Genomic DNA, 22622 nt, shown 5'->3' with positions numbered 1-22622 from the left:
GTTTAGCACGTTCCACTGTTCTTAAGCATTTTCACACACTTCTATATTAGCCCAACCTATATACGGGCCTTTCTAATTCCAATGCACATTCTAGAGTAAATACAGATATATTTCTTATTACTAAAGTTACATGTGCTAACTTTATGCTACAAGCTTGTAAATATGGTACGGACATACTTTTCATTCAAATTGCGCTCTCTCAGTTCCCCCCTTTGATGACCTCTAGGGGTCATCACAAATACTTTAATTTGAATGTTACTTTACACAGAACTAGTTGAAAGGCTCCCTCTTTTTATCGTCTCGAGAGCTCTCAAACTTCTATACTGCTGATCTTGTAAAGCAGCTAATCTCCTTTCTTGCTCTCTCATGGACCTTTGCAACTGGTTTGACCTATACCATTTGTACAGTCTCACTAAACCCCACAGCATGATTATGCAAATCAAAATTATTAAAACAGGTTTCAAGATGTACCAAACAACGCTTTTACCGAGATTGGCAAACCAACCTCCAACCTTTCCCATTCCATGACCTACTTTTTCCCAAACATTTATTTTTGTCAAATCTTCGATTTCTTGATGTATCTCAGTAATGTTCTGTATAACCTTCTCAAGGGGTTTTGAATTGTCTGGAATGTAAGTACAACATTCCTGGACCTTCAGAGCCTTGCAGACTCCGCCCTCTTTTGCCAACAGAACATCTAAAGCAAGACGGTTCTGAAGGACCATTGCCCTAATCGACTGCATCTCTCCTTCTACTAGCATCAATGACCTTGCAGTACTGGCAGACAGTCTATCCACAACTGTAGCTAGTCTCCTGACCTTAACATCATTAAGTATCAAACCTAAAAGAGGAAACATGGCTCCAAATACGTCTCCAACTACCTCAACATCTCCTACTTCCCTTTTCCCTCTTGTCGAAGCCTTTCCCTCTATGATCTCTAAATCCTTTGCATGATATATTTTGGGGAAAACAATTGCCAAATAACACGAACCATACCAATTGTCAGGCAATTTTACATAGGCATTCCTTCCACATACAAAATATACATTAGGAATCGCTTGCATCCCTTTCATGAAATCTTTTGTATAGTACTCTAACCGGAAAGCATGTTCGCAACTAACTTCACCTACAAATACACTCTCATAATATGTCTTGCTTCGAGTCAAACATAACTTTCCTTTCTGTGTTCTATCCAAAGCTATTGGACCATTACTACCCTTCCTTTTGTGTGCCTTTTCCTCTTCGGTCCAATCTATTTTCCATTGTCCTGACAATTTTAGAATCTTCTGCCTCCTGTACCGGTCATCAACTTGTCCAATGAATTTTTTCTCAATCTCTGACACTTTGCAAGTCAGATTATTTCGGCGTGCATATGAGGTATCTAATGTATCCCAAGGAAGAAAGAATTTTGCTAATCTATCTTCCTTTTTGTAATAGTCCCACTTATTCATTTGTTTATAATTCGGGACTTCAGGCAGTACCGAATCATAATTTGAAAAGTAGTACTCAAACCCTTCTCGACCATAAAATATACTGAGCAATAAACTACATGTTATCCCATATGTCAGTGAGAGGTGATGATATCTGATGCCTTCATCTACGGAAGCCGGCAATTGCATGCAAACATAACAATCCTTAGCCTCCATGGCATCAATATACTCGTATAATAACTTGGCATATGCGTTTGATCTAAAGTTTCCCTGTGACTCGTCTACGTGTAACCTACGAGCTTCACCTGCCAGTAACGTCTTTCCACGGATTTCATTTCTCTCCTCCTTCTTCCCAATGAGAGCAGATTTCAAAGTCGTTACAGGCTTTACATCTGTTGTCTCCTCTACACTTGCATGTCCTATTATGTATGATATGGTAACTACTGTGATGATAAGAGAAATTACTACTGCTATTAGTGTGCCTATTATGCATTTGCCCTTTCGGTTTGGGTTGCCAGTCTCCATGTTGTCAAACAACGTGGCTCTTTCTTCTTTAAAAGTTTTCTTTTTTCAGGTTTTTATTTGCAAAATTATTTGATTTCTCAGTCTGTGAAGCACTCTTAACCAACAAAAAGTCTCTTTATTTTCAGCAACAGACAACCCTAACCCTTCTCCGTCCTCTAAATGTAATCCCTAATTTTATTCTTCTTTCCACTCGGTGCTAGGTTATCTTCTTCTTTATGGCTTAATCACAAAGTCTTTATGCATCTACAATGATTCTAGTACCAGCAATTCTAATGGCATTTTCCAACATTTCTAAACGAATGACTTTTTCTTCCTGTGCTGGTATTGGATGACCCAAAGTTGGAACTCTAATCGATTCAACATCAGGTCCTTGATCCAACTTAGGTAAAGGGGAACGGGGAGTGTGAAGGTCAGTAACCCCTCAGTCTCGATTCCAGGCGTCAACATCCATCTTTCCACCGTCACAATTTGATCGAAATTGGTCACCTGCACCTCCCTCACTCTCCCAGATCTCTGTCCCCAAGACATCTGCTGCTAGATAGGTCCACTCGGGGGTGGCGTATCTTCTGCAGGGCACACGTACCCTCCTTGATCTTCTCGGACTCTCAGAGCCTGAGTCCGTAGCTACTTCGTCTAGATCTGAATCTTCAGAGATCGGGACAAGGGTTCTCTCTGGATTTGCTCTCAAGCTTGACCTTCTCCTTCTTTCCGGCCAACTAGCTTCTCCATTCCTTGTCCTCCTACTCCTTGTTCTTGGAATCGTTTCTTGTCCGCTTACAGCTTGATCGGTGTCTGAGCCGAACTCCCAGCTACTTTCCGCTTCTGAGGCAACTTCGGTCTCACTGGTGTCCTGACCGTCATCAGCCTGTTCCGACACAGGCTCAGCCTCTTTGACCACCTCTACAGCTTGACTTTCCCTCTCTGTGGCTTCTCTGCTTTCCGCTGGATTTTCATCCGAGAGAGGAGCTGTTTCTTCCAGAGGTGCTGGAACTCTTCGGGTGTGTGAGGCGTGTATCCAGTTGAGCAAGCCTCCACACTTTACTGCAGTGTTCGTAACTAGTATGACTTGGAATGGTCCACGCCAGCGCACATCTAGACAGTTCTTCCTGACATATTTCTTCACCAGGACCCAGTCCCCCGGACACAGGTCATGGCACAGGTCTTGAGCTGATGGAACCTCTGCAGCCTGGACCTGGAGGGACACAGAATGAATGGCGTCAGATAGTCCCTTGCAATAGTCCAGGATCAAATCGTCTGTGATGTTCAACAGTGCTGCAGTCGGAACCGATGGCAGTCTCATAGCCCTCCCCATTAACACCTCGTGTGGAGAGAGACCTGTTCTTCTATCTGGCGTGCTACGTATACTCATAAGGACTAGTGGAAGTGCATCAGGCCAGCTCAAGGACGTCGATGAACAAACTTTGGCGAGTCTGGATTTAATGGTGCTGTTGATTTGCTCTACAATCCCGAAGCTTCTGGTCGATAACTACAGTGGAGCTTCTGGTCTATACTTAAAGCTGAACATAGCATCTTCACTATTTCGCTGTTGAAATGTGTTCCTCTGCCCGATTCCAAAGAGGCCGGCACCCCAAACCTCGGTATCAGTTCTCTAAGCAACAATTTTGCTACTGTAAGTGTGTCGCACCTACGTGTAGGGTAAGCCTCAACCCATCTGGAAAATATACAGACAATCACTAAGACGTATCTGAGGCGATTGCACTTGGGCATTTCAATAAAATCCAACTGCATTCTATTGAAAGGCCCCCCAGACCTCCCTATGTGGCTCAATGTGACTGGTGTTCTCTTTCCTACGTTTAGCTGCTGACAGATCACACAACGCTGACATACTGCTTCTGCCGCTACTCTAAACTTCGGATTGTACCACGTTTGTCTGAATACTCTCACCATGGCATCTCTACCTATGTGTGCTGGTCCATGCAATCTCCTTGCCATTGGACTAACAAGTTTGTTTGGTAAAACTGCTCTCCCATCTGCAGAGATCCAAAAATCCATCTCACTTTTGGTACAACCAACTGTTTCCCATGCCTTTTTCTCAAAATCAGGTGCATTCTCCTGGACGCATTTAGGTTCATCCCACGTGTCTACAGTTTCTAACAACATAGTCAAATCAGTTCTTTCCTGTATTCCCTCCACTTCTACCTTGGTGAGGGAATACCCCTGTTCCGCACAGTAACGTGCGACTTCATCTGCATACCGATTACCTTGCGACACAAAATCTGTGTTTTTCGTGTGCGCGGTACATTTAACAACCGCTATAGCTGCTGGACCTTGTAATGCCTCTAACAATAATCTCACGAATTCTCCATTCCTAATGGGAGAACCCGAGGAGGTCATGTAACCTCTTTGAGACCACAACTGCCCATAGTCATGAACTACCCCGAAACCATACTGGCTATCGGTGTATATGGTGACTCGAATTTTATTGCCTGCCAAACAGGCACGGGTCAAAGCAATGATTTCAGCTACCTGAGCGGAGTGTACTCCTTCCAGGCAGGCGGCTTCCACTACTCCGGAAATGGTACAAACTGCATATGCTGCTCTCAGCTGACCGATATCGTCTCTTACGCATGAACCATCAACAAAGAATATTTCATCAGGGTCGGTCAATGGCTCATCTACGATATCTGGTCTTGGTTTGGTGCATAGTTCAGTCACATCAAGGCAGTCATGATCTGTACAAACTTCATCATCAATATCATTAGGAAGTGGCATCAAAGTAGCAGGATTCAAGACAGAGCATCTTTTTAGGGTCACATTTTCAGCAGCCAATATGACTTGCTCATAGCGTGTGAGCCTGCTATTCGTCAGATGCTGAGTCTTGGTCCTAGTCATTAACAATTCCACAGAATGCGGTACGTATACCACTAACTGATGTCCCATAACCACATTTTCACACCTTTCAATGCTGACACCCGTTGCAGCAACGGATTTGAGACATCCGGGCAACGCTGCGGCTACTGGATCTAAGGTAGCCGAAAAATATGCAACTGGTCTACGGGCATTTCCGTGTATCTGGGCCAAAACTGACAAAGCACAACCTTCCCTTTCACAGCAGTAAAGCAAGAACGGTTTCTCGTAATCAGGCATTCCCAAAGCCGGGGCACGACACAAGTCCTCCCTCAACTGCAGAAACGCCATCAAACAATCTTTGTCCCATGGTACCGGATCACTCACCCCCTTGTGCGTCAGTTTTTGTAAAGGTTTTGCCTTCAGTGAGAAGTTGGCTATCCACTGCCGACAATAACCAACCATGCCTAGAAACATCCTGACTTCTCTTTGTGTTTTGGGCGCACTCATTTTCATGATCGCCTCTATCCTGTCTGGAGACACCTTCCGTTTTCCCTTTTCAATCCTGTGGCCCAAGTATTGCACTTCTGTCAGACAATACTGCAATTTACTTGGAGATACCTTGTGTCCGTTCTCGGCCAAGTGATTTAGTAAGGTAATGGTGTCTACTTTGCAAGCTTCCTCAGTTTCTGACGCCACAAGTAGGTCGTCTATGTACTGGACCAGAACCGAGTTCATGGGCAGTACTAGACTTTCAAGATTTTTCTTCAGCAGCTGGTTAAAAATCGATGGGCTTTCTGTTTACCCCTGGGGAATACGACACCATGTTAAAACGCGATTTTCCAGCCTAAAAGCGAACAGATATTGGCTTTCCTCATCTAAGGGGATTGAAAAGAAAGCCTGGCACAGGTCTATCACCGTGAACCATTCAGCTTGGAACGGTATCTGAAACAATATCACTGATGGATTCGGTACCACTGGACAACATGAAACAACAATATTATTAATCTTTCGAAGATCCTGCACTATTCTGTATTTCCCACTAGGCTTCTGCAAACCCATAATCGGGGAGTTACATGGACTTCCCACGATCTCCTTCAATATTCCCTGTTTAATCATGGATTCGATCACAGGCTTTATTCCTGCAATCGTCTCCGGGGTCAACTTATATTGTGGTGTTCTTGGATAATCGGCATTGGGTTTTACCATGATCTTTACCGGTTCTACCCCTTTGATCAGTCCTATTTCTTCTCCAGTAAAATCCCACACCTCAGCTGACACCATCTCCTTCAAGTCCTGTGGAAGCTCCTCCACCGTTAAGGTAGGGTATAGTTCCACACATCCCTGTGAGTTTACAACCTTAAAGTCAGCATCATCGTCGTTAGTCTGCACTTCTACTCCTTCAGGTGTGCAATATATGGTGCAGTTTAGTTTACACAACAGATCTCTTCCTAGCAGACACACAGGGCTTGAATCACAAATCACAAACTGGTGTTCATCACTGTATTTCCCTATTTTCACCGACACCGGTTCTGTCAGAGGATTCGTCATTCTCCTATTTGCGACTCCTACCACCTGGATTGTCTCTCCCGACATTGGCAGACCTGGAACTACCGCCGATCTCAAAGTGGATCGAGTGGCCCCCGTATCCACCAAAAAGGTCGTAGGACATCCAGCCACCTCAGCCTCCACGTATGGTCCTCTCTGGTCTACCTCCAGGGCTGCCCCTAAGGTACAGTCTTCTTCCCTATTCACTCGTTGTCCCGTAAGGGGATCAACGTAGTAGCATTCTTCTCCTCCTACGAACAGTGGTAGTTGCCTATAGGTTTTCCCTCCATTTGCAATGCGAGGCGGTTGAGGGAACTGAGCTCGAGGGGTCTGAGTCCCCCCTTTGATAAACTTTCCCTTCGGGACCGCTGTTCCCTTTACCAGGCTGTTCTGAACCTCATCCTCCTCCTGTTCAAATTCCCCCGTCTCGATATTATAGGGACACTCGCGTCTCCAATGTCCCACCTCGTTACACTGATGGCACCTCGTTGTCTTTTTCAGTGTCGCGATATCTACCCTAGGTCTCGGTTTTTCCTCCTCATCTCTGCTTTGATTAATCTGTTTCTTCCCTAGGGTTCCTGTTCCCTGTTGCCGCTGTCCACCCTTTCCAGCTGACTGCATCTGCACCAACATCAGCTTCTCCTTCAGCTTCTTTGCTTTCGAATCTATTTCATCGCTACAGTACCTCGCATACCTCAGGATCTCATCTAAAGGTTTGTTTTGCCAACAGATCAAATGCTGTTGAATCATTAGGCTTATGTCTGATCTCAATCCCAGGATGAACTTCGATACAAACTGTCCTATGTCTTTAGGATCCATCACGTCCAATCCACTGTACTGTTTGAATGCTTTCAGCAATCTTTCATAGTACTCGTGAACGGTCTCTTTAGGTTCCTGAGTGGTTCGATCTATCTTAACCCAGTCTATGTCCTGCAACGGCACCTTCTCTTTCAACCATGCCATTACCCTCTCGTACTTTTCCATGACTTTCTCTGATGGTCCATTCGTCTGGGCATCTCTATCCGGTTCGGAAATGGGCCATTCAACACTAAGCTTGCATGCCGTCCACAAATCTCCGGGTACTACGATATCAAACAGGGTGTTCAAGTCGACCCACAGTACTTTAGAGATCTTCACGAACCTCTCTACCTGTTTGTACCATTCGACGGGATTCTCCCTTAGCTTTGGGAAGGAATTGGTAAATGCCGCTAGATCCCCCCTACTCCAGGGCACATGCACGTAGTTTCCGTTCGCGATTTCTCGCAAAGGGAAAGCTTCCATTCGCATTAGCCCTCCCTCCGGGGACCCTTCAAGTGTGCTCCTTCTGACGGTTCCCCTCTTGGACCATCTTTCCTCCCTTTTGTCCAAATCCCTCCACATTCTGATACTCAGGATCAGTTCCTTTATATGTATTTTCAGCCCGATCGTCCTACGCTCATCTAGATCCTGATCCGTGCAATTTAGCCTGTGGTTACCCTGTAACGCTTTTGTCCTTGATAGGTCTATCATATACCTGGTTGCCAACTCAGATAATTTTTCATGAACTGACCTCGCTTTCCGAGTAACATCCTTAGCCATAAACAGTATTTCATCCTGTTCATACAGATCGATCCTTTCCATTGGCAATGTGCCATCTATTATTTCCTCCAAATCTGATTTTAAACTGATTACATCGAGCCGTTTTGCCTTTATCTCAGCCTTCAGTATCTCACTCCTAGATGGTCCGTTCGCATCCCTCTCACCCCCACTACGAGTCCTTCGTCTAGGCACAGGTGAGTTATGAGGAGTCCTTCTTGCTTCTCTTTGTTCCCACCTCTCTAGGTCCCAAGCTTTCCCATCTTCCCTAGGGGTATGGTGGAACAATGTTCTATTCCCCATCACTGCATTCTGTCTTTTCGGCTCGGTCTCTCTAGATGCAAGGTAGGATCCTCCGTTCTGTTCTGAATCACTGCAACTCCCTTGCTGTCTGGTGTCACTCAATAAACGATAAGGTCCCTCACGGCCCTCCATGTTCCCGCGATCCCGTCCATGATCACTGGATGCATGGCGAGACCTTTCGCGACTCCCCATACTCTCGTGACTCCAATGTCGCACATTTTCGTCCGGGGTATGGTGAGTGCACCTGTAACTATTTCGGTACTCCTGTGTCCTTTGTTCTCCCTCACTAAGGATGGGGCGAGGCACTCCCCCACATCCTGTACTCTTGTCTTCACACATTTGTCTATTGCCACCGATGGTATGGTAAGTATCTCCTTTGCTTCCTTGACTCCCTCTCTCCCACTCCGGACTGCTTTCGCCAGCATCGCAGTGAGAGAGGATCCTGTTATCTTGATTTCTCCATTCAGTTTCTGTTTCTATCTTTTTATTCTGAGTCTCTACGGCAGCATCCCATTCTTTCAAGTACTCTCTTGACTCCTTAAAGGATTTCGGTTTCGGTCCCCTCAAATCCATCTGTCCTCTCTGACCCCCCTGTTCTACCCAGGGATCCGTTGCTGGATTCAATGGTGTACTCCGACTCCTTGGTCCTAGCAACTGCCTTTGGGAATCGATCGTATTGTTCCTAGTTTCCATCTCTGCCCTTTCCCTGTCCCACTGTGCCTGTTCCTCCTGCTGGGCTCCCTCCGGGTTGTAGATTGACACTATAGGACCTATGGTAACAGGTACTTGTAGAGCATCTGGCAGTTGATACGACCTTGTACACTCCGTTTCTGGCCCCTTCTGTACCACAAATCTTCCTACTACTCTCTGTACGGGACTAGATTGAGGTACTTCCTCACCTTTCTTGGGTTCCCACTCTGTTACGGGGAGCGGTCTATATTCCCCTATCCTAGCCCCGTCCCCCTGCTGTAGTTCGGGACTTTCGGCTTCTCTGTTGTACGGAGGTGGTCTGTCCAATAATAGCCTATCTATCAGATCCTCCTCCGTCTCGCTCTCCTCATCCTCTTCTGGAGGTTTTTTTTTCTCCCGTAGCCTCTAGCATTGGGTACAGCTTGTCTGCTTCTATTCTTTGCACCCTCCACTTTTTAGCTTCCTCATCCCATTTAGCATCCTGCACTGCTCTTACAGATCGTCTCACTCTTTCTTGGCGCCTATTCAGGCTCCTGTCGTTTGCCGCCTTGAACCATGCATTGAGGGCTTCGAACTGTGTTGGCCTCGGTAGAGGTCTCGTTGCGAGCATTACCGCTTTCAGCTGATTCAATGCTTCTAACCGAAACGTCCCGTATCTCGGGAACGTCAGTTCCTTATTTCCTTCTGTTAGCTTACTCCACTCGGAGATCCATAATATTGAGTGTAACCCAACATTCACAGCCATATAATAAGCTGGTGTGCCTTCTGGTGGGGCTTCTTCCCCCGCATACGAGTTCCCTCTATCTCTCTTAAAGATCGCCCTTAAACGTTTAAAACACTTCATTTTCAAAAATCTACGATTTTCCTTAATTCTCTTCCTTAATTCTCTCCCGATGGCGAACCACCAATCCCTGCGCGGCTCTCGCTGATCAGCCTATCCCAGCGCGTCTCTACGCTGACGTCACTCGTCCCCTTTGCAGCAGTTCCCCTCCTTTCTCAGCTCGTCTCGCGGTCTTGCATGCGTCTCATTCATACACCGAAAAATGACTACTTCCGACCAAGCGATCACTTTTCTTGACTGTACGTCCACAGTCTAACTGTAATTGTCACCTCAACTGACGAGACGTCGCTCGCCTTAACTGATAGGTTACTTACACACAGTAAACGTCCGACCAGCGTCCGTTACTCATACACTCACTCTGACATTCCCCCTATCTCGGTCCAACGGGCGATCAATGGTACCTCATGACCCCCTTTACAATGGTAGACAATTACTCTGGATGTTCGATACACCCGAACCACTTAAGCCCTTCCTTGGACTTAAGATTTTCACCGGTTGCGCGCGCTCACAACCTTCTCCCAATCACACTACAGGCATTCAACTCCGCTTGACATTACAACACAGGTACAACACAAAACACCGCAATCTGGCGACGCATGACCCTTATACTCACTCTCGACCGACTCTGCTGCTTTTTCTCTCTCGCACCGTCAGCACCTTCTTCGGCAGGGATTCTTCTTCTGGTCGTCGATGACTAGGGGCCTTGGGGTAATCTAGACTTAACCTAGGTTGCCTTCCTCAAGAAGCCAACCATCTTTCTCTGCTACCAACTGCGGGGAATGAGATTTTGATATCTTATCTGATCTCCTGGATACCTATCTCATTCATCCTTTTTGGATCGATTATTGACTGTCATTGAGTAAAAGGCAAACCCCCACAAGTTAAATCAACCCCATAGACTGACGCAACTCTGAAGAACCACTTACGACTAGTAGAGTTTAAAAAGTTTAATATAAACCCAAAGTTATTTGCAAATACAATCCTCTCAATATAAGATTCAACAAGTATACAGGTACTAAAAGGAACATAAATTCCCTAAAGAATCTCAGTCTACAGAAGAAAACAATCAAAACCAATTCTAAAATCAGCAAATTAAATAGCATAGACACAAAGTGGATATGGTGCGTCATTTACAGAAAAAGAATGAAACAAGTTAAATCTGTCCCTACTCTATGCTAGATGACATCTCTACTCAACAAGTTCTTGACCTAAAAAGGTGTCAGCCGTTTGACTTCCAAAGAAGTTCAAACTCTCTTAATCTCTGATGGAAACCTATGTCGAGAAGCAGTACCCTTTCTGCCTACCCATCCGCTCGCTAAGGGTCCTCGGCCTACTGCTCTCCTTCTGTTCCCTTCTGCTCTGCCTTCTCCCTTCTTCTGCTTCCTTCTCTCCGGGGTGCTGTCCCTAAATACAAAATCACAGTATGGGTGGAACGCCCCCTTGAGACGCCCACCACGTACACATTTCACGTAGTCCTGCTTCTGGTTTTTTCCATAGTTTCGTCTCTTCGAGTCGTCTGTTAAGTTGACCTTGCTTCTCATGGCGCCGTCTCCGTCGTGCTGGTAACCCCATGACATTCCAGTTGAAACCTTCAGACCAAAGTCTATCACCTCAACAGAGCTCTATTCATTACAATTGTGATTGTAACCCCCTGGTCACTTCGAAAACAGACACTTCGAAACAAGAACCCAAATTCCAAACGCCCCTTATCGCACTAGGCCATAAAACTTCATCCAGCATTGTCACTTTAATTTAACGAGACCTTTGACTCTTGGCTCGCACGTACAGATCAAAGCTATCCCCCTATCCCTGTGAGCCCACTAAATTACATACAGTGGACTACACTCTTGCGAACCCTTGGTCCATTAGGTTAAAATAGCATATGAACACACCATTCTAGAATTCCTACAACTCTTCTATACGATATGACTTTTAACACACATATACATAGTCGAATTAGTAACTTATTCATTATAATCGAATCCATGTTACATAAAATACAATGTTATACCCTCGTTCTTACACAGTGCTAGGTAGTCTGCACGTTTCTTCAACTTACATTTCATCTCGTTCTCCATTTAATTAATTACATACGTACATGAATTTCGTTTAGCACGTTCTACTGTTCTTAAGCATTTTCACACACTTCTATATTAGCCCAACCTATATACGGGCCTTTCTAATTCCAATGCACATTGTAGAGTAATTACAGATATATTTCTTATTACTAAAGTTACATGTGCTAACTTTACGCTACAAGCTTGTAAATATGGTACGGACATACTTTTCATTCAAATTGCGCTCTCTCACGTCCTAGATGTGTTTTATTTTGCTTCTCTTACCAATATTGTCGTGTGTGTTCACAATGAGACCACATTTCATTTGCACAGATGTGCCGTGATGTAACCCCGTTCTACAATGAAAGTCTGGTCTTCCAGAACTTGTTTGTGTTATGGCTAATCCAATTTGACTCAAAAACATCTTCCAATAGGCAGGGAAGCACATTGCTAGCTTGCCGGCTTTCGCTTTCTTTTCCAGGTCTCTTCAGTGGATAAATCAAGCAGTAGTCTGCTTCACCATTTAATCAGCAAGCATTTCAAATGGCAGTGTATGTTGCCTGTATTCTCTCCACATCCACAGCGATAGGTCATGTGAAATCGAAAAAAATGGTGGGAAGGGGATAAAAAGTAAGTAAATACAGCTGATTCGTTCCCGAAGCTTATACACAGCAAGCATACCACCTTCCCCTGAATCCTTTTCTGAAATGCTTTCATCCGATAACCAAGCCGCAGTAAAACATAGTGCGCACATTTCGGAAAGGCCCCTCACTGGTTACAAGGACTGCATATTTAAATGGCTGCACGATCAGTTTTTCTTTGCGCTTTTATAGTAAGCCCTAGTTATCCAATATGACGTATTTACTTGCTGGCTTTGGAGGAGAAAACAAGCACTGGCATAGCCAATAGATCTCCCTTTGAGGATCTTCTAAGTATTTAGTTATGCATCACAATATCCTTGGTGCAACAACATCAACCGTTGCATGGCTAAACATTTATAAGGTCCCAACGGCGAGACCTATTGGCTATGCCAATGCTTGCTTAGGACTTGTGCCCTGCAGATAGATACATGTATTGAAAGAGAGGGGAGTGAAAGAGACAGCTAGCGGAATAGAGTCACATGAGAAGACAGAGTGCGTGAAAGAGAATATGTATTAGCACCAAAAAAAGAGAGAGGAATGGATAGAAGTGAGGTCAACGGAAACAAAAAGTTCTAGGGCTGAGACTATTAAAAAGCGAGATGTATTATTGGAAGAGATGGAAAGATAAGGATGAAGAGGCTGGAAAGGGATAGAAATATTGAGCGGAATAGAGCCGAACGGAGCCAGAATTGCTGTTATGGAACAGTATGAAGTTGGTCGTGCTTTTAGGAAACAAATATCCTCTCTAGTTTCCTGGGGATTTGTTCCGCTACCCTTTTCGGATTTTAAATTAAGAAATAGAAAATAAGAACACTTCTTTGGAACACACTTATGGCTTCCTGTCGAGATCAAGTCTTATTTCCCTGTTGCTTTGCATTTCTTTAAGACGGCCAAAAACATTACGCCAGTGTGCAGGGGATAAGCTTTTCTCTATTTAATGCTTGTCTTTGTCTGTTAATTGCCTTTTTATCATTCCTTTCAACTAAAGTGCAGAGAATCGGATGCAGATTTTTTTTCCAAAGCCCCTAAAAGTGCACATTATTATACTTAACGCTCTGTCACAATATCGAGATTTTAAGGCGTTGGAGCAGAAAAATCTCGCGGCTGGGCGGTCGCCCACACACTTCAATGTACGTGGAAGACATTAAGCTGCTGCAGAAGCAAGCATCCTACCTCGACAGGAGGGCAGCGGGAAGTCCCACGAGGCGCTCTTTTCGGAGCTGGACAGGCAGGTCAGCAGCGCGTGGCCCTCCAGGAAGTAGCCCACGTTACAGCTGTATCTGACCTTGTCCCCGATGCTGAAGGTCGTTCCTTGTTGGACCCCGTTCTGAAGCCGCCCCGGGTTTCCACAGGTGTGACTCGGTAACACTGCAAGGGAGAGAAAGACAGGCACGCGTGGTGAACCAATGGGAGCATTTTTTGTATCCACAGACCAACAGACTAATACATTGGTAGTTTGACAATATTTCTCACAACATATTAGAACTTGTTCATCTTCATAAACACCCTCAAAAGCACCATGGCCTTGTTGCTAGAGCTTCCAAAAATACTTCATCACACACTCAACACAAATCACTTGTATCAAGAACCGCAGGTGCCCCGAAATATTGTATTCAAACCTTTATATGCTGCTGCCTCGAGCACTACTTCGCCTTGTTTGCCATGTTTCACAATGGCACAAACTGTTTTCTTTTTATTCCATTCAGAAATACATTGTTCTCTTGTGATTAACCACCCCTTTGTACTCAAACATCACTTCAGTCACAATCCCTCACAGGGTAATTCATTTTTTCATTTGAAACTGGGTTTTGATGCATCGTCTTTACATCGAGTCATGCTTTGCCTCACTCTTGCATCTGTTACCTTGGCATTTGACACTCACCTCTGGTTCTCTCCTTCCATTTTATACTGGCTCCCTCTTCTCTGGCTGCTTCACTCTTCTCCACTCACTGCCTAAATATCCTTCAGATTCTCAAACCCTATTTCTAGCTGCCATACATTCTTCACGAACTCTGCAATTTTTCAAAACCTTTTCTAACAAATGTTGAACTCTTCCCACTTCCAGCAAGGCTATCCTTTATATTCATAATCATTTCAAACTATTGCCCCTTTAAATTTTCTAAAGCGTACACTTCGGTAGAATGGTATCTTGGTGCAATGACAATAAATAAAAGCATCAATCCATTCATTCATTAGTTTATGAATTCAGTCACTCGCTCACATCTATCTGCATACATGGATTTTTAGGCACACTGTCTTACAGGGTTTTTGTGGTTATCCATAAAGATCCTGCTGAAAGGGGTGAATGGCATTTGGCAAGTAAATTTTGAAGTCCTCTATATTCCCACATCAAGGCGATAACTCAGGGTCTGCACCAGACAACTTCAGGGGCCGAACGACCGGCTGCTTCAGAGTGACTCTGTGCTAGCCAGGAAAGGACATTCCATGACATTCTGCCTGATTGTCGGATTCAACAAACATAGGCGAAAGAGGAGATTTGGCATATATGCAGCAAATTCTACTTTTTGTGATACGCAACATCCAACTGTGTTTTTGCAATATTGCTACCAAGTGTAAAAGTGGCATGGTTGGAATCTGAGTAACCCTGGGCAGAGCTGGCGGAGTGGCACTACGCGGAGGTCCATGGAGTTGGGGACAAACTCAGTGGAACTCCGCTCAGCCACCGCCTCCACCCCCCATTTTAAAATGAATTAAAACTATAACAAGAAGTAAAGACTTACCTTCACCGCGGCGTCCCCGGGCTGCCTTCCTCCTCTTGCTCGCGTCACAGGGTGATCTGCGCATGCACGTGCTCCCGTGCATTCGAATTTCTCACAAGGAATGCGCCCGCGCGCATGCGCAGATCAACCTTAGACGCACGGAAGAGGAGGACAGCAGCCCGGGTACACCGCAGTGAATGTAAGTCTTTTTTCTTTACTTCTTATTGTAGTTTTAATTCATTTTTAATATGAGGGGTGGAGGCGGGGCAACTGCGCTCTGCCGCAGAGTGTGAGGAGTTTTGCCTACTCTGCATTCTCTGCGGTACGTGGAGTAGGCAAAACTCCGTACTCTCCACAGGCGGAGCGGAGTTCACCCATGTTAACAAGTCTTTGTAAATCTAGGTTGCAGCAAAATACATGGTCGATGCATGGGAACGCCCATGCTCCACCAATGTAATGCCTACTTGATGCAGAGTAAAGCAAGGCAGCACATAGTGCTACCTTGTGTTATTTTGTATTTACTTAACTGCACAAAGCCTCACCAATTGACGTTGTATAGGTTAGTAGCTGCACACAAGGATTTTGCTTGGGGGTTATGCCACTAAAGCGACGCAACCCGATGCAAAATCTTAGTAAATCTGGACCTCAGGGTTTACATGACTACTGACTTGCCTCTTAGTTTACTAACTGCATTGTCGTTGGAGTATAACATAGCATAACAAGTGTATTTGTAAAGCGCACAATTACCGGAAGATGTCCTGGCGCTGAATAACAGATGTTTATGGTTACCCATCTCAATGGTACTCATTTTATCGACCTCAAATGCATGAAAGGCTGAGTGGACCTGCCAGGATTTGAACCTGTGACCATGAGGTCAAACACAGGTCGCTGCAGTGGCTGCTTTAGTCCACTGAGCCACCAGACTCGGGTATGGTTGGGTGGTAGCAAGCCATGAATGTTCAAAAAAATATCCTTATTAAAATATGTCTGTCTATATTGTGATATACTCTGATGTACTAATATGAAACACTTCTGCACATTAAATAAATACGTTTTTCAAAATTGTAAAGATTTGGCTCGTCTCTAGCTTGGCTCACCCTATTGATTTGCCGGCACCCCCTCTATTTCTGACTCTTGTTTAGTATTTGGGTCCGCCAGTCAGTTAATACAATGATTTGTAGAAGGTGAGGTTTAGAAACAAGAAGTCCTTTCTTCACGCAACAATTTGACATCTCTACTATTAAAGCTACTTGTGAAATAGTAAAAAAAGAGTGCGTGCAGTGAAAAAACATTTAAAATAAGTCATCAAGGGCAGGGGATTTCAGGCCATTGTATCGTACTTGGCCATAGTCATGAGTTCTTAGAAAGATCTACCAGGCCCTGATGGGACAGGCAGGGGCGTAGCTTCAGGGGGTGTGTTTGGGCTGTGACTTCCCTCAAATGCATTCTTGGTTTGGTAGTTGCAACTGCGGGCCCTGAGTTAGGTCTGTTATGTCTGTGTCGGCTATTCTTGTAGTTCTCATTTCACTAAGAGGTTGTAACTTGTTCATCTTTTGGATCTGGATCGTAAATATATATAGTGACCAGTTTACAAAAAAAGTAGTTAATATGCACCTACAGAAGTCCATCTTGAATGGGTGCCAACTTACTCATTTTTGGAATTCACAAACATTGACAGTAGAATGTTTGCAAAGCTGCACCAGGCATACTATTTGCGATCGAATGCCCAAAAGGTGATGGGATGAATGCTTTCAAATAGTATGACCTGGTGCAATCACTCCAGATAGCATTTCAGCCCATTAGTTTTCACACTCTGTATTGCTCTGGACAGAGGCCTACCTAATGCAAATCGGTGGGGATCCTGCTCCTCAGAGAAACCGTTTATCCCAAACCCATTTCATCTCGCCCTTGTACCCTGCAGCCCACTGCTTTGGCAGTTGGGAAATTTGAGATTCACTCCCCTCCTCCCCTCATCCTCAATGGCTAAGCTAGGCCCCTGAAACTGAGTTATGCACGCCAGAGTGACTGCTCTGTAAAGCTGTCTGTCACAATTAGTCAAGGAAAAAGCTTTATGAACAGCGGCAGCTCCTACGCTATGGCGGAGTTGCAGCACCCATTCCCCCGCTTAGAGCCAGCTGAGGGAGGGGAAATAAAATGATAATTAAACAATTTTATTATCATTTTATTTTTCTTTCTGCACTTGAGCCTGCAAGCCAAGTCTGTCCAGGGCATGATGAGAGTATGGGGAAGAGTAGTGCACACTCTAAGTGCGCATGACGGTTTGGCCGGCTGTCAAGGCGGGCCAAGCCGGCATGCGCACTTTGATCTCTCTCCACCCGAGCTGAGTTGCACAGCCGGGAGGAGAAGAAGCACAGGCTCCTAGGACCTGAGTAAGCATAAAACCAGCCTGTTCAAGCCAATCATGGCGCTTCTCTCTTGAGAGCAGCGCTGGGAATTGTGTCTAGGAGCCTTGCAGTGTGCACCAGCCCCATGGGAATCGGAGTCCGACTGGAGCAGAAGAACCCCAAGATGGCGGCCGGCAGTGGCAGGTAAGTGCTTCTTTTGCTGTTATTAAAACCCACAACTCCCTACCATCCGGCACACCACAATGTAAAAAGAGCAGCCACTACTGTTTCTGAATCAAGTGGCAGATTTCTAAATATCTTCAAAACGGGCAGCAAACAGAAGTTATTAATTGACAAACTATTGCATGTGTATTCTTACACTCATTCATCACTCAACCACCTTCTCACACATATGTTCATTCATTGATCCTTGCTCGTGCAAGTAACTCATGAAAGTAACATAACGTCTATTTGTAAAGTGCTCTTTCACCAAAGTCTTGGGTCGCTTGCCACTGAAATAACAGATGTTATTGGATTAATATCCAGGTACTAAGTGATTGTCTCATTAACCGAGCTCTATGTTAAAGGCCCTGGAGAGCACCCAGAATACACACAGAGATGAAACTGCATCAGTTGCAAAGGTCACCAACGAACTTCCAATCAAAGGATTTATTATGCATGCGGTATAGAACGTGCTTCAGAAATTCTGGTCTGTTTTCTGAGAGGGTAAGGCTGTTGCCGCAGTGTCACCACCTCCACACCTCCTAAAACGTCTGGAAGGAGAAAAAAAACAACACTGGCTTTATTTCTCCTTTCCTGCTGAGTCTTGTGGGCTGGGCCTGGGGGGGTGACGGCTCTGAGGGGAGTGGTAGTGCACTCCCTTCACTGCGCATGATGATTCGGCCGGCCCTCTCAGGCCTGCCAAACCATCATGCACAGTGAACCTCTCTCCAACCCCAGCTGCACTGCTGAGGTTGGAGAGAGCAGGCTAAGTTTCTGAGTCTGTCCTGGAGCGCTAATCAAGAGTGCTCAGGCCAATCCTGAAGCTACTCTCATGTGAGAGCAGCTTCAGTATTGGCCACAGTGAATTCTGAGAGCCTGTGCCTGAATCAGAGGAGCGCAACGTGGACACGGCTGGCTGAAGGCAAGTTTTTTTCAAAGTTATTTTGTATCCCCCCTCCCTTCAGCGACCCATGTGACTCCCTCACCCCCATCGCCATTCGTCCCAAATATGGGCCGCTACTGTTTTGCAGGCCAGTGCCTTACAGTGCTGCCACACATGATTTCAAAAATGCAGTGGGTTGCAAAAAATATCCTAAAATGGTCTGTGCAAACTAGGGAGAAGGAGCTCCCAAACTTTAAAAAGTCATTTTGTATGGGGCTTTGAAATCCCTAGCATTAGAGCTGGCCGAGTCCCATGCAGAAGCTAGGAGAGTGATTGTGCCGCAGAGCTTGAGCTCTATCATGCCGCGAGACTTTTAACTGGCCAACGGTAGAAGTCCTCTAAACGTTCTTCCCGCCCCTTCCGCTGTTTCTACCAGAGAGGCTGGAGGCTGCATGGGAAACATGCTCTTCTGTTGTAACCATGAACAGATGGGGAAGAGAGAGAGGGGTGTATTATTTTTCCTGAGAAATGTTTCAGTGCTGACATCTTTACGATTAAAACGTCATTACGAAATTAAGAAAAAACATGTGGTACATTTCCATATTAAATCCTCATTAACGAAGCACATGCTGAAGTACACATGCATGAATACAGGTACAGGAGGTCGTGAAAACATCTGCCTACATCATACATACACACACAAACACAAAGGGCTTTAAATGGGGTGAAAAAATGTGGAGGTCTCTAAATGGGGCATAGCCTATGTAAATAAAGATGTGGCTTAAACATATAAACCAACATTTGTTGATTCCCATAGAGTGCAAATCAAACGATGTTTTGGTGCCTTTCTGAGCTTTTTATTTTTGCATCCAGATATATTACACAACTGACATACAGCCAGGACTATTGGCTATGGCAACTGTTGTTAACTGTTTAAGATAAAGGAGTAACAACAACCATTGTGCTGTAAAAAATGAATATTGAAAAGCTTTCAATTCTGAAATTATGAAACTGTGATCTAAATATTAGTGGCAACTGTGGAAGGGCCAGTGGTCTTCAGAGTGCTTTAATCTTTCCTGTTCTCCCCTTCACACAACCCTCCTCTTTAGACTGTTGGGATTATTTACAAGCCCCTTGTGGCGCGGGTGTGTCACTTTTTCCAAAATAATGTGTCGCACCAGTGGTGCAAGAGGCTAGTAAATAAGCCCCTTTGTTGGGGGCTTATGACCTTTTGCTCTCCACATCTATCCAAAATCCTCATATTCCATACTTTCACTTCATCTTTTCAGTGTGCAATTTGCACTCTCTCCTCCATGTGCTTCCTTGCATCTCCTTCTCTTCAACACCCCAAACACACAATCATGCACTCACCAATCAGCACTACATTTTCTTTTAATTTCCACCTTATCAATATTTTGACAACTGTGTACATTCTTCACATGCATTTGCATAGAATTGCAACTCCAATTGGAATCCGTGACCATTGGTCTTTGCGTTCTGCAGAGAGGCCAAGGACTGGATGACCAAGTATTCTGAACACCTTTTTGACCCACTGAGAGAATCTTCAGAGCTCTCATTTGTACCCTACATAAACACCTAGAGGTGACTCAAAGTATACACTTTACAAGAGTAATATGCAGCTCAAAAAATACTGTAAGAGCATCCTGGAAAAAGAAAACACTCCCAGGGAATGCATGGTTAAGTAAAGCTTGTGAAATATAAGCAGGACTGACTTGGGTTACCTTAAAGTTTTTTACATTCAATGTTCAGAAATCAATCAGTGTCCTTGCCTCTAAAGTTAAGGATATGAAAACAGGGCCAAAAAGGACCCATTTTAATTTCTATTTTTTATTACTACCAGTTCTGAGACCCAGAAGGACAAGCAGTATTAACATAGATCACACTCGCATTGCTTGATATATATACATATATATATATATATATATATATATATATATATATATATATATATATATATATATATATATATATATATATATATATATATATATATATATATATATATATATATATATATATATATTCACTAAAAAAAACATAGGTTTCACACCAGTTATAGTTAGCTGATATTTCACTCATACAAAACCATTGAAATTCCCACGTTATAGTTAGTTGGACTCAATATAACTCGCGCGCCCGCAATCCACTGCTGATGATGTGAGGATCTGCACCTATCCATCGATTTTGCCACGCATAGGCAGGATGGCAAAATGTAATTATTTGCAGATGATATGACTTTATATTTAAAGGCTGATAGTATAAATATGCAGAATGCCGTCAATGAAATTACCGGTTTTACACACATAGGGGGTTATAAATTCAATCAAATAAAGGCGGAACTGCTTTTGTTTAATTCAATGCGGTCAGAGCTCCCTGCGTGTCTACAGACAATTCCACAACATCCTATTAGATACTTAGGAATTCATGTTACAAACAGTTTCTCTCAATTATTCCAGTTAAATTATGGGGCCATGCTCAGTAAGGTAAAAAAAAGTTATTAGAGAGGTGGACCCTTTTGCCCTTGTCTCCAATTGGCTGGTTCGTTTTAATTGAAAATGTATATTCGCCCTTTATTCATTTTTTTTTATCTTTTCATTAATATTCCCACTGCATGTTTTGATGAATTAAATACTATTATTAAAAGCTTTGTATGATCTACTAAACAGCCTAGGGTGAATATATCTACTTTACATCTCGAAGTAACCCATTGGTGGTTAGCACTACTGCACTTGTAGGCATAATATCAAACTGCTTTACTTGATCCGATGGTTCAATTTGTAGCAGCTTGCCTGGCTTCTACATTTTTTTTATTTGATCGAATGATTGTGGAAAGTGAAATTAGATTGACCGTTTTCTTGCCAACTGCAAAGAAAACAAGGTACAAGCTAGCGCTCACCATAACTTCACATATTGAGGTATTTTCTGCGACGGCTCGTGGAGGGAGTTACGGTGGGGCAGGAGGGCGGGGAGGGGGAGGGGCAGGGCGGAGGTTGCTAAAAACCGGCATATGGATAATTGCAGGTAAGTAAACAATTTAATTAATAAAACGAATTTCGTAGCTCGCACTGCATTGCATTTTGCGATGCAAGGCGCACTACGAAATTCGTTTTATTAATTAAATTGTTTACTTACCTGCAATTATCCATATGCCGGTTTTAAGCAACCTCCGCCCTGCCCCTCCCCCTCCCCGCCCTCCTGCCCCACCGTAACTCCCTCCACGGGCCGTCGCTGGGTATTTTTTAAATCTTACAGTCTCCCGGCTCGCCATGCTGGTATCCCAATATAAGATTACGAGATTTCTAAAGGAATCCTACAGCTATGGAAAGCAATGGGGTTAGAGCAATTGGGAGACTTTTGCAATGGTGCAAACCTGATTTCTTAGGAGTCTATAGTTCAACAATTTTGGAACCAGAACTCGTTACTCTGTTTTAGTTTTAATCAAATTCGTTGTTTTCTTAAAAACAACTACTGGTTATGAACGTTAGTCCATTGTATAAATGACACCAAGGTATTGGGAATGGGGAACTGGTATCATTTGCTAAGCAAGCACACCAATTAGAAATTATAATCTGAACTGCTGCAAAAGGGTTTCCAGGAAACTAATTGCAGGGTCATTAGAAAAGAATGGCAGATTCTTTGTGAGCTAGGGCACAGATCATTAAGAGCTGCAAACTATAAAAGAATGGCATTCTTTAACAAGATAGATAGCCTACTGCACACCACAGAGGCTGCAGAAGATGTTTCCATCTCTTCATGATCAGTGCTTCAGGTGTAATGCAACTGGTAGGGGTGGATGTGTACACACACTATTTGACTGCCCTAGGTTACAACAATTGGGAGTTACGGTGGGGCAGAAAGGCGGGGCGGGGGAGGGACAGGGTGGGGGGTGCAAAAAACTGGAATATGGATAATTGGAGGTAAGTAAACAATGTAATAAATAAAACGAATTTTGTAGCGCGCGCTGCATCGCATTTTGCGATGCACGGCCCCACCCTGCCCCTCTCCCGCCCCGC

The 22622-nt window shown here is 44.2% G+C and overlaps 1 protein-coding gene across 1 annotated transcript in view; it reads right to left on the bottom strand.

Moving 5' to 3' along the window:
* Positions 1-22622, bottom strand: part of CSMD2 (CUB and Sushi multiple domains 2) — a 1651801-nt gene that overhangs the window by 1019308 nt on the left and 609871 nt on the right. Inside the window, exon 4 of the mRNA XM_086956548.1 lies at positions 13592-13786. Within this exon, the coding sequence (XP_086812674.1) occupies positions 13592-13786 (195 nt within the window). The remainder of the gene's footprint in view (positions 1-13591; positions 13787-22622) is intronic.

The sequence above is a fragment of the Lissotriton vulgaris genome, chromosome 2_1 (assembly GCF_964263255.1).
Source record: "Lissotriton vulgaris chromosome 2_1, aLisVul1.2, whole genome shotgun sequence".
Taxonomy (NCBI): Eukaryota; Metazoa; Chordata; class Amphibia; order Caudata; family Salamandridae; genus Lissotriton; species Lissotriton vulgaris.
Note: the sequence above shows the minus strand (reverse complement) of the source record. Positions and strands in the feature narration are given on the sequence as shown.